Source organism: Anopheles coluzzii, chromosome 2 (genome assembly GCF_943734685.1).
Source record: "Anopheles coluzzii chromosome 2, AcolN3, whole genome shotgun sequence".
NCBI lineage: Eukaryota > Metazoa > Arthropoda > Insecta > Diptera > Culicidae > Anopheles > Anopheles coluzzii.
Genome location: NC_064670.1, coordinates 70,609,725 through 70,623,828, shown reverse-complemented (window position 1 = coordinate 70,623,828; position 14,104 = coordinate 70,609,725). Strand labels below are relative to the sequence as shown.

The 14,104-nt window shown below is 38.7% G+C and overlaps 1 protein-coding gene across 1 annotated transcript in view; it reads right to left on the bottom strand.

Annotated features, from left to right (window-relative positions):
- Positions 1-13,739, bottom strand: part of LOC120951717 (intraflagellar transport protein 74 homolog) — a 32,753-nt gene extending 19,014 nt beyond the window's left edge. Inside the window, exon 1 of the mRNA XM_040370576.2 lies at positions 12,593-13,739. Coding sequence (XP_040226510.2) covers positions 12,593-12,753 — 161 coding nt within the window. The 5' untranslated portion in view covers positions 12,754-13,739. The remainder of the gene's footprint in view (positions 1-12,592) is intronic.
- Positions 13,740-14,104: the final 365 nt, after the last annotated feature.

The window sequence follows — 14,104 nt, the reverse complement described above, 5'->3', positions numbered from 1 at the left end:
AAACTAACGGTTTTTCGGGGTCATATGGAACTAACATTCTGTTTTCACATAGCAATATTTTCGACTTTTCAAACGCTTCTTGACATGATTTAGTCCATTCAAACTTTTTCTCTTTTCGCAACAATTGATATAAAGGGTATAATGTGGTTGATACATTTGGAAGGAATCTATGGTAATAATTCAGTAATCCCAAGTATGCTTGAAGTTGACTTATATTACTCGGTACTGGTGCTTTTACAGTAGCTTCTACTTTGGATTCAATTGGGTGTATTCCATTACTCGTTATAGTGTGACCCAAATATTCTATACGTGACACATAAAAAACTGACTTATTCGCATTAATCTTTACGTTATGACTGTTCAATTTTTCCATTACTTCATATAAATTCGTTTTGCATTCTTCCGCATTTTTCCCTCCGACAATAATATCATCTATATATGCCAATCCTTTCGTATTTCTTAATATTTGATCTATTATACTTTGAAAGATCGCTGGGGCTGTATGGATTCCAAATGGCATACGTGTATAATTGAACAATCCTTTGGATGTATTAATCGTGCATATTTGTTTCTTAGACTCGGACAATTTGACTTGTAAATATGCACCTGATAAATCGATTTTACAAAATAATTTCCAATCAGAAATTTTAGCAAATATATCCTCAATTTTTGGAAGTGGATAATGTTCCATCGACAAATACTTATTCAGCGTTGCTTTTCCATCTAGACATAGCCTAACAGAACCATTTTCTTTTTCCACTATTACCACAGGACTCGCCCATTCGGAATACTTTGTTGGCACTAACACACCTTCTTCGACCATTTTGTTTAACTCTTCTTCGACTTTCCTGTGTAAGGTGAAGGGAACGGAATAGGCTTTATGAAAAATTGGACAATAATCCTCTTTCAATACTAAATTTGCCTCAAATCCCTTAATTGACTCATTTGACGCATTAATAGTACACGGAAATTTTTTCTGTAACTCAGCCAGCACATCTGATTCTACACTTTTTAACTCGAATGCTTTTCTCCAATCCGGAAACAAAACATCTAACCAATTTCTTCCTAGCAGTGGCGTAACACTTCTTTCCGATCGAATTATTATTAGTTCTAATTCAAATAATTTAGCGCACCTCGCTATTTCCACTTTTACACACATTTTTCCCATTGGCTTTATCGCTTGCCCTGACGCTGAGAAAAAGGATTCCTCGGTTGGTAGTATTTGTACATCGTTGAACATTTTAGTATATGTTTCTTCCGAAATTACACTAACACACGCACCGCAATCTATCTCAAACTCTAATTGCTTACTATTACAAGCAAGACGGACCATCTGAGGATTTTGACCTTTATCGCAATCTACTTTCCGTAGCTGACCTCTACTAGCGTTACTCATATGTTTTTTTGCAAACCGACACTTCGATGAAACGTGTCCCATTTTTCCACACACGTAACACTTCCACGCTTTTGCTGGACAAGTTGCAGGATTGTGCGCACGACCACAACGATGACACTCCGCACTTGTCTTTTGCTCCTGGCTGCTTCGACGATACACATACTCTCGTTCCAACTGCTTGCTCTGCTGCTGTACAGGTGTTTTACGCACGCTCGCTACCGCATGCATCTCCTTCTCCACCATCGCTGCGTTCTGCTGCTGCGCCCCTTCCCACGAACGCGCTATTTCACACGCATCCGCAAATTTCACTCTCGATTCTCTTAGCAACCGCGTCCGAAGCTCATGGTCTCGGATTCCAGCAACAAACTGATCCCTTAGCGCATCCGGTAAAAACGATCCATAATCGCACGATTTCGCTTTCGCTTTAAGGCTGATAATGTAGTCGTTTATCGACTGATCCGATGACTGTTTCAGCTTGCGAAATTGGTAGCGCTCCGACACGATATTCTCCACTGGTGTGAAATATTCACTTAAGGCATTCACTAAATCCTTATACGACTTTTCTCGTGGATCATCCGGTGAACAAATCTTTACTGCGGCTGAATACAATGACGCTCCCGCCATTGTCACCATGATCGGCACTTTCTTCTCTTCGGACACATCGTTGACCAAGAAAAACATTTCAAGCCGACTAGTGTACTCCTTAAAACATTCTCCCAAGACGTAGGGCTCAATGTTTCCCATAGTATTCATTTTTAACACTTCGACTTTTACTACGGGCTTGTTTAAAACAGGCTTGACTTTATCCTCGTCGCCAATTTGTGACATCTATACGTATCGACGGACTGGACTAGACTGACCTACTTTATTACCAATACAAGTTACACTTTAAACTCACATATACTAATACATATTACTCTTAAACTAAAACCTCACGCATACACTACAATAATGATGAGTTGTAATACGCCATCTATTGATCAAACCAATGAAGCTGTGGAGCTTTCATTTTTTTTCTATGGAAATTCAATTTTCCAGTCGTTTAAGCTTAATCTGTGGCGCTTGGGTAAGGATATTCAAAACATGGTACCGCCAATAAAGCGTTTTATGAAGCGTTTAGCAGCTGTCAGTTGTTATGTTGCGCTCCGTGTTATGCTGTGTGGAGTCCTGGCGTAAGGTCTGCAAATCGGGTAAGTCCAACCATCACATTTCACAAAAAGATATCTCTTCGCCCTCCGGTAGTATTGATCAAGTGCAACGGCTTAACCGTATTCATAACATACCGTCAAGTGAGAAAAAAATGGTTGATGTTAAGATCGATGGTAAATCGCTGAAGATGGAGCTTGATACCAGTACCTTGCGCAATCGTATCAGAAGCAACCCTCCAATCAATTAAACCACATTTCACCTTGCAGACAAGCGACAGACAATTTTCTAGTTATACCGGGCATCGCATCAGCTGTATTGGTAGGATGAATGTCAATGTAACGATTGGAGCCACAACGCGAAAGGAGCAACTCTATGTAGTGTCCGGAGCACACGATTCACTCCTGGGACGCGAATGGATCTCTCACTTTGCAGATCAAATCGATTTAAATCGCATGTTCTCCTCGCGTACATCCATCCATACAGTGTCAAATATCACATTATCTCCAAATTGCGAAACGCAGCTAACAAGATTATTAGACAGCTATGCTGATGTTTTCAGTGAGTCTCCGGGTAAACTGACAGGTCCCCTGGCAAAAGTACACTTGAAAGAAAATGCAACACCAGTATTTGCTAGAGCACGCGACGTTCCCCTCGCGCTGCTAGAAAGGTACGCCAAAGAAATCGACAGTAAATTAAATTCTGGTTTTTACGAAAAGGTCGAATATTCGCAGTGGGCATCTCCTACACACGTGGTCGTTAAGAAAAACGGTAAGCTGAGGATAACAGGTAATTACAAACCTACCGTAAACCCTTTAATGATAAAAGACGAACATCCTATTCCTCGAATTGAGAGTATTTTCAACCGAATGAAAGGTGCTACTCTATTTTGCCATTTGGATGTTACCGACGCATATACGCATCTTCCCATAGACGAACAGTTTCGTTATGTCCTAACCCTTAACACCACAATCATGGGCTCATACGACCAACCAGAGCAGTATACGGTGCCGCCAACATACCCGCAATCTGGCAACGTCGAATGGAAGAAGTTTTCTTAGGCCTTACAAATGTCGTTAGCTTCTATGACGACATTATCGTTTTCGCAAAAGATTTTGAAGAGCTTTTACAAGCCTTAGCAAGTATCCTAGGCAGAATCAAGGAAAGTGGTCTTAAACTTAATCGATCTAAAGCGTCTTTGCCATACCATCACTCGAGTGCTTAGGTCACCGAATCGATCGCGAAGGTCTTCACAAGTCGACGAAACACATTGAAGCGATCCGAGACGCACCAAGACCGTCTTCTCCCGAACAATTACAGCTATTTTTGGGTAAAGCCACATACTATTCAGCGTTCATACCAGATTTGGCAACAAGAGCAAAAGTATTGCGTGAGATATTATCAGCAGATCGTTTTGAGTGGACGGCTGAAGCTGAAGAAGCCTACCGCGATATCAAAAACATTTTAATTTCACCACAAGTCCTTACTCAGTATGACCCAACACTACCATTGATATTAGCTACTGACGCAAGCAAGACGGGTCTCAGAGCAGTGCTCTCCCATCGACTCAGTAACGGGGTAGAAAGACCCATAGCTTATGCAAGCTGTACAATGTCGGCGACGGAACAACGCTATCCGGTTATCGACAAAGAAGCTCTCGCTATCGTTTGGGCAGTCAAGAAGTTTTTCAACTATTTATATGCACGGAAGTTCACGCTCGTCACGGACCACAAACCGTTGACGCAAATCCTGCATCCCGAGAAGTCACTGCCTACACTTTGTATAAGTCGCATGGCAAACTACGCTGACTACTTAGCGCACTTTAATTTCGATGTAGTGTACCGATCGACTAACGAAAATAAGAATGCTGATTATTGTTCACGCATTCCAAGTCCCTCGACACAATCCAGTGTCAACAGCCTTTCTCTTCGTAGAGGAGGAAATGAGGATCAAGACGATTTTGAAGATTTTGTGCTTAACCAAATCCAGCAGCTGCCCATTAAAGCCGATCAAATCGCACGCGAAACGCGAAAAGATGAGCACTTGGGTAAAATCTTGAAAGACCTCGAAATGGGACGAAACTTATCACAAATCGGCCAGAAGCCAAATACACCATGGTCGCCAATTGTTTGCTGTTTGAACACCGTGTCGTGATTCCCGACATCTTCCGTCCTGCAATTCTGCAAGATTTGCACGCAGCACATATTGGTGTGGTGAGAATGAAGTATTTGGCCGGTTCATATGTCTACTGGCAGGGCATAGACAAAGACATCGAGCAGCTAGCTAAATCATGCCACGAATGCGCTCAAACGGTCTCAGCACCTCCTAAGTTCAATCAACACCATTGGGAGTATCCATCTAACCCTTGGGAGCGTGTGCATGTTGACTATGCGGGACCCGTTGCTGGCGCGATGCTACTGGTCATCGTGGATGCGTACAGCAAGTGGGTTGAGGTGAAAGTGACTCTCTCAACCACTACCAAGGCAACCATAAAAATCCTCGACGAGCTATTTGCATCCTATGGAGCCCCCCTAACTGTTGTAACAGACAACGGAACACAATTCACTGCAGCAGAGTTCACCACATTTCTTCAACGAAGCGGTGTCAAGTTCCACAAACGCTCCGCTCCATATGATCCGGAAACCAATGGGCAAGCAGAGAGATACTTTCAGACAGTTAAGCGAGCTTTGAAGGGTATGCATTCTTCCAGCACTACACTCCAAGCTAACCTGAACGAGTTCCTGCTCCAGTACCTCAAAGTCCCGCACAGTGAAACCGGTGAAGCACCAGCAAAGCTTTTACTAGGGCGAAACATCCGTTCACGTCTCGATCTGGTTCGACCACAATCCGTCCAGACAAGAACAGCAGAGAAGCAACGAATCGCTTTTGAACCATCGTACCGAACATTCTTGCCCGGACAACTCGTCTACTGTCTCTCGGGAAGTACGAGAATGGATAACTGGATCCGAGGTACAGTGGTATCCCGACTAGGCGATCTACACTACTCCATCAACTGCAATGGTAACCAGATGAAAAGCCACGTGGATCAGATGCGACCAGCCCTAGACAACAACAGGACAGATCAGCCGCGAAGTGTACCTGTACCAACTCAGACTCCGGAGGTACACCATCACCGCAGGCACTACTACGGGTCAACCGGCTCTCTACAAACGTGGAGTGTCCCCGTTTCATCTCGGACAGTCACCGTGTCATCAGACTCATCTACTTCATCCGATTCATCGTATGACACACCGACAGGAAACCCGATGCGAGCCAGTGACACCCTTCGTCCGCCGTTGTACAAGACTGCGAAACCCGCCGTTGCGATACTCACCCAAGGTGGATTAAAAATATCAGGTGGTGGATTAGGGCCTTTGGGGGGTCGCCATAGTTGAGGGACTTTACGTCATTTTTGAACCGTTAACCAGTGGTTTCCGCACACAAAGCTTAGCAAATAGAACAGATTTCTTTGTTATTATGTGCATTGTTGTGTGTCTATTGATTTTATCGAAAAAAATGAGATATATTAACAAAAGATTTGATGATTTGTTTATGCACGAAATATAAAATCATGTGAGTATGAGTTCTAATCTCACATGAATTGTCCATGCGGCTCGTAGATAATACCCATATAACCAAGATACCGAAAACGCCACCAATTTCTTGTACTAAAAATCCAGTTCCATCAAACAAAGCTAAAAAACTATCAGTTTGGTGGGTTAAGTTACACGGCCACAAAAGCAGCCACTTCAATGTTGTTGAAGTTAGTTATTTATGCACGGGCAATTTATTTGCTCAACATGTTTCACCTGTGTTAAAATGTTATTGAATTGTGCAAAGGAAACAATTAAACGTGTGTGTTTAAGTTGGTTTGTTGTAAAACATTCATGTGTAATATGTGAATATGTGTGTTTGTTTACTTGCGATCGAACTCTTCCATTTCGCTGGTCAGTGCATAGTTTATAGACTAATAATATTGCTGAAGTTGAAGTGCAGTGATGTACGTGAATGAATGTAATCAATCGAAGAGTTAAAATCCTGTTCAGCATATTGACCTTAGCCAACCCTTGACCAAACTTTTCCTCAAAGCATTTTTGGAAAAGGTGGGTTAAGGGTGGGCAAGATAAATACATCGGATTGGAACTGGCAGCTCCGATTGTTCTAAAATTTGGTGGGTTATCGACTGAGGCAGCGCTCTAGCAGCAATCGAACACGACATCGAACATGAAAAATTTATGGGATTTGACATGTTCGATTTGATAACCAACAAATCGAACATGTCAAATCCCATACATTTTTCATGTTCGATGTCGTGTTCGATTGCTGCTAGAGCGCCGGGTGAATCGACCACCACAAACCCACGTGGGTTTGAAGTGGTTTTACAGTGGGTTAAGGACGATTTGGTTATTTGGGTAAGGAATCAATGTGAAAATTGAAAAAATAATGTTTTCTAAATTTTTATCTAAAAAATGTCGAAAACACAATGAATTATAGAATAAATTAACCGAATAAAACAAAATAACACACTTTAATCCATGTTCTAATGTTTAATAAGAACTCACAAAGTCCAAAATATATTTTTAAAGAATATTTAATCGAAAAAATGGGGTTGATAAATTATATAAACAAATTCAATAAATTTAAACAAAGTTTGAATCCTGGGGACCTTACGTCAAGTGACGAATTGTCAAAATGCACTAGAGTCCACCACCTGATATTTTTAAATCCACCTTGATACTCACCGTAGTCCATTTCTAAGAAGCAAGGTGTTATAAATGACAAGGTGAAGTTGTTCAGAGCAAAATGACACTTCTCGACTTGACATTTCTCTGCCGTGGGCTCCGGTATAAAAATCGGGGAGGGCTGGTGCGGGGTAATGAAACTTGTATGCAGAGAATGACAGATGTCCCCCACAATGTCGCCCAGCAAAAGCGATAAAAATCAACCTTCTAAATACATTATCCTTGCTAAGAAGGGAGGAGTGTTATATATGAACCCTGGTATTTGACAGTTGTGTCATAACGCCTGACAGGTTGACCCTACCTTTCGTTTGTTGTAAAATGTTATTCCTTCTTTGCACCTTATTGAATTCGTTTGTTACTTTTTGCATCAACTCCTAAAACAAACCTCATGTGAACTTTTCTGCCTAATAAAGAGAATTAAATACATAACAAAAATGTTACGGGAACATTTGTTGCCAAATCGTATTGCCAATCGCCAACTGTCAAACTCAAGATGCTGGAACATTTTTGTTACAAGAGAAACAAATCGATTTGTTTCACGTTTATTTATTGCAGGGAAATTTTCAGATGCGTTTGCATCATGCATTAAATGCATTTCCTTGTGATTCCCCGCTTTGTTTATGGTAAAAATTAATGCTCAGCGGGGAATCGCAAGGAAATGCACTCAATTCATTATTTTAATATGTATTGCATTATAAATAGCTGGGTAATTGATATCCTTTCATTTGCATAAGCCATATTGTAATTTAATTTTAAATTTAATGAAATCTAGCAGAAAAAATACAAAATTTTACGCTCAATTTAACTGGAGCTGTTATCCGTGCATTATCTGCTGACGCGTAAACGACGGGATGGCGTTTACGCGTCAGAATTCACTACTCTCCTGAAGATCCCATCCCGGTAGGGTATGTGGACCATTTATGGACGAGTTTGTGCAGCGTTTGGACCAAAACAAGAACTGTGAAAAAAATATTGAATAACGTTGTAGCCGTTCTCCAAAACCTCTTCCATCTACCATTTTTTGTTCTATGTGTTCTAAATGTTGTGCTAGCTATGTACCAATTGTTGTGCTAATCCAAAAAATGTACTAAGATTGTTTGATTTGAAAATTTTGTTTGAAGATTGATTTTCAACACTAAGGTGAATATTTTTAAGGAATCTACAATTTCAAAATTTGATAACCATATGTTAAAAATCAATAAAATTTAATATTTTAAAGATAGGGTTTAGAATGTCAAGAATGTCGATTTTACATGCAAAATTACACAACTGTTTTTTTTGCTATCTGACAGCAAAACTTGTAGGCATGAGAATAGCACATCAATTAGTACATGCCATGTTGGCAATTGTTATGCTATTTTTCAACTCGATAATATAATTATTTAACATTGTTAGACGCTCAAAAACTGTGATGTTTCAGTGTTAACGAATAATAATAAAATTTTCAACATCATTTCGCATAGGTTCTGTTCAAAGAGGCGAAAGAACTCCGTTGGAGCCAAAGCCTCTATAAACTATTCAAACAACAACATAGGTTCTGTTCTCTAGTTTACGTATAAATTGATATTGAATGTTGGGCGGGTTTTTCGCTCATCGTTAAGCAGTAGTGGAGTTTTGGACAGTGATAATAAATATAGTGATTATTTGTTTAGTTGACCTCGAAAAATTTTAAAACTTGTGAGAAAATAAGGAAATATGATAAATTACATGAATACATTGAAGTTACCACGTTGTAAATATCTTATTAGTATTTGTATAGGTTATTAGATATAGCGTTAAGTAGTATTGCGTTGATAGTGTTAGATCTAATTAGAAGTATGCGTGAAACACATATGTAATGGATATTTTTGGTAGAATAAACGCAGTCTGTAAGCAACCTTCGAAGAGAAGCGACTCGACTCGATAACTGGCGCCCGAATTAAAAGAAAAAAATTAGTAAACGTATAAGCTCCTAGTACTGGAGTGAAGCTACCTATAGCTGTCTTTGTTACGACATCAGAGAATACGACATCCAGCCTTAGAGCTATTGCCTTCCAACTGGTGATTTGCGGTGTTGTAGCGCGAATAGGTGCACTAATTTATTCATCGTGAAAGACCGTTCGATCATTTTTTTGTAATATACGTCTACCTAGTTAGAATCTAGTTAGAAAAAAGATGGAACAACGCCAAGAAGAAATGAAATTCTTCATACAAATGGGACAGGTCCCTGACATCCTTAAAATGTTGCCGGAATTTGACGGTAACCCGAAACATCTCAACACCTGGGTTGAGGATGTCGAAGGAATATACAACTACTATTCCGCATTTGCAAATTGCCCGACGCATTTTGGAATAATAGAACGTACAGTGCGTAGAAAAATAATTGGTGCGGCATCGGACGCTTTACATGCCAGTAATGTAGGATTTGATTGGTCAGCAATCAAAGAAGTGTTGGTGAAGAAGTTCAGTGATCGTCGTGATTTGATGAGTTTAGATTACGAACTTACTACAATTAAGCGTAAGAACTATGAAAATATCGAATTATACTTCGGTAGAGTGAACGAACTTCTTACATTTATTACAAACCACATTCAAAATAATGTTAAGTATAATTCTCTTAACCATGCGTTTTTAGATTATTTTAAAGATAAAGCCGTAGATAGTTTTATAAGGGGATTAAATAGTGACTTAGGAATATTAGTTAAAACAGCTGCGCCAGACAGCTTGAATAAGGCATATGAACTTTGTGTAGAGCTCGAAAAATTACGAAAAGGTACATCGGCACAAGGTTTCCTACCAACACAAAAGTTCCCTCCGAAACAAAAACCGCACGCACCAATACCGAGCGAAACGCACACGCGTCAAGAGCCGATGGAAGTAGATCGTACCATGCGTACACACTTGCATTATCAAAACCGGCCGGCTCAAGCTTACGCTCACCAAGAGAATGATAGCACGGCAGCTCAGTGTAGCCCAACTTTTTTTGGGACAGGCTCCAATACCAACAGCCTGCCAAGGTAAAAAACAGTGGGTTAGTGTTGCCGTTTATTAAAGTGCCTACAGAACATGGTTTTATTAAACTCCTAGTCGATAGTGGTGCAAATATAAACATTATTTCGGAGAAGTGGGCAAATGTGATAGGGAGTGAAACAGTTAGAAGTGAAACAAAACAGTTTAAAAGTGTTGCCGGGATAGGAAGTGCTTCGCAAGTAGTTTTTCTTGATATTTTCTCTCCAGTGCTAGAAACAAAATATAAATTTGTGGTGTACAACTTTCACGACTTTTTTGATGGCATAATTGGGACTGAAATAGTATTTGCACACAATATCAATTTAATTACACGTGCCCGAGAGATCGAACTCACAAAGCCGGACAATAACAAGTATAAAATACCACTGCATTTCTATTATCCGAAAAAAAAATGTGTCGTGAGTATAGTAGTGTGACAATCGATCAGATACTTGACGTAGAATCTAACACTCACATCGCACACCTAACAGAAGAAGAGTTTGAATTGTTCAGAAGAAATCCTAGGAAAATTTCAAAATATCTTCAAAGAATATTCAAGCACAAGAATGTATAAGATACGTTTCACGCAAAATATTTTGAAGGGTATTACGAACACAGAAGAACAAGAAAACATTATACAAGATGAACACGAAAGGGCCCATCGAGGCATAGAGGAGAACAAACGTAAAATTTTGAGGAAATTTTATTTTCCCAAAATTACACAAAAAATTAGAAATTTCATTAAAGTTTGCGATGCGTGCAATACATGCAAATATGATAGGCGCCCATTGAAAGTACAATTGCAGGAAACACCTATACCAAACCATCCTTTTGAGATTTTGCACTTGGACATATACCAGATAGACCGGGAAAGCTTTCTTTCAAGTGTTGATAAATTTTCGAAATTTGGAAGAATGATCCCCATTAAATCAAAACAAACGATTCATATTAGAAAAGCTTTCGAACAAACAATTACATCATATATAATTCCATCTATTGTAGTAACGGATAACGAGAAATCTTTTCTATCAGCAGAAATTCGAGGGATAATGCTAGACCTTAATATAACCACCACACCAAGCAATAAATCTGCGGTTAATGGTCAAGTAGAACGCTTCCATTCTACGATTACCGAAATGTATCGCATACAAAAACGTCTGCAACCTAACTACTCAACTAAAAGGCGTATGGCGATAGTAGTAGGAAAATACAACGACACTATACATAGTGTAACTAAGAAAACTCCAAAAGAAATCCTTTTAGGTATTTCTCAAAATCCAGCATCCGTTGAAGAAATTGACGAAGTTAGAAATAGGATTTATGATGAGGTAATTGTACAATTGAAACAAGCTCAAAGCAAGCAGCTAAAAACTCATAATAAACTAAGGCAAGTACCTCCGCAGTTAGAAGTAGGGCAAGAAATCTTTGTAAAAGATAAAGTCTTCAAGGGGAAAGAAAAGCCCATATTTAAGAGGAATTTCGTGCAAGATGACAAACGTGTCACTGTTCAAAATGAAAATAACTTTAAAATACACAAAACAAATGTCAAAAATTTAATCATCTCCAAATAACTATATACCGATTTTTTTGGCTTTAAAGTTGATTCAGGAGAATCAACACTAGAAGGATGGGGCAGTTACCACGTTGTAAATATCTTATTAGTATTTGTATAGGTTATTAGATATAGCGTTAAGTAGTATTGCGTTGATAGTGTTAGATCTAATTAGAAGTATGCGTGAAACACATATGTAATGGATATTTTTGGTAGAATAAACGCAGTCTGTAAGCAACCTTCGAAGAGAAGCGACTCGACTCGATAACTTTGATATAAAACCGCAATTAACCAGATTCCTTTTTAAATTTTGATCTTTTTGTCGATAGCACAATAATTGATGCTAACACAACGTTTGGTACACCTACCCTATACTTGTTGCGGTACAAACGATCAGCTTCTTAGTGCACTATCGGCTTCTAACGATTCGTTCCATTTGCTAGACTAAAATGTATCTTTTTTTCGCCTTCGTTACATCTCCTTTCTTCTTCCTTGATTATGCCCAGTTAATTTGTATATCATTCATTATATCACTTACCCTCTCACATATAACTGTTAACCTCTAGGGGTAGACAGTGTTTATAAATAGTATTATGATAATAATAATAATAATAATAATGATAATAATAATAATAATAATAATAATAATCATAATAATAATAATTTTTAATTATTATAATTATCGGTAGTATTATTATTATTATTATTATTATTATTATTATAACATAAGAAAGAGTTATAAAATACGTCGAAGTTCTTAGCACTCACTTCAAAGCAGTTCCGGGTCTTATGATGGCAACAGGGCTAGGCGTTGCTGAGGTGGTTGTGTTATTTGAAGCAAATAGATTGTTAGTTGGACCTAAACCTCTTCGGGATGCAGGACGGTCTGAATAGGATCGTGCCGATGAGTTATTGTTAACATCTTCCATGTTTTTCTAATGCGTTTCGAAAACTAATATTCTAGATATATCTATATCCCACAGTTAACGGAGTTAGACTGCTTTCTTCAATATGTTTATTTGTTTGCCAGTAGTTTGTTACCTTGGTTACGTACAGTATTGAGCAAAGTCGGTACAAGTGGGTCCACCTGTATACAGGCGGTCCCCGAGATACACGGCACCTCTTATACGCGGATTCGGAGATACGCGGTTTTCTAAATTTGACAATTCTTTGAGCAAATTGTACTGATTTGACACATCAATTTCAAATTGCCAAATAATTTCCGTTTTGATCGAATGTTAAAAACTATTTCAAAAGGTTTAAAACAGTTATTTTCAGTCAGAATCATATCAAATAATTCATAAAGTGACTAAAACCGCCCCCTACTTGCAAAATTACACAAAAATTTGTGATATTTTAGCAGGAAATCACGAGATTCGACTTACGCGGAAATTCGAGATACGCGGTATTTTGCGGCCGTTTTCGGTCCCCATTAACCGTGTATCTCGGGGACCGCCTGTATTGGACTTATCCCGAACGAATTGACAACTACACCGTAGAAAAGCTATAGAAATGGTTTGCCACATTGTGGGACGGTCGCTTGATGGTGTGGGTGAGTATATTATTAAATGCAGTCAGAAATAAATAGTTCAACGCTTTTTAGTTTGCGTGATTTTTAGTCGAACGCTCGATATTTGGCTGACAGTTCAATTAAAAAGCATGCGTTTGTACCGGTTTTTGAAAATTTCACAAAAATCTCCTGGCTTGCCGAGAAAAAAATCATAAATTTTTGGTATGGTTTTCCATGTTTTTGCCAACTAAAAAGCACATATTCAATAGTTGGCAGGGAATCAAAGTTCAACCAGTGAGTTTAGACTATACAGTCTTTCCTGAGTTACGTGAATAATGCGTTCGGGAGACATTCGCGTAACTCGGATTTTCGCGTAAGTCGAGTATCATGTTTTACAGCCAAAATATACTCGATTAACCATAATTTTAGATTGAATTTAGTTCATTCATATAATTTATTACTTATTTGATGCAAATGGTGTAGAAAAATGAGTTTTATCTGTTTTTTAGTGATTTAAAACTTTTGAAAAAAAGCAAGTTATTTTTCATTTGACAATTGATGGAGCAATTTGCACTGATTTGACTCTGAACTGTCAAAAATAAAAATTCACGTAAGGTAATGGTCAGAACTTCGTCGCATGCGATTTTGCCGCATGCGGCAAGAAAAGAGTTTTCTCAATTTTCTAGCTTTTCAAGGTATTATAATGATATTTTGTTGTTTCTTTATAAAGATAATCATTCATTGATATGATTTTAGGCATTTGACATCTG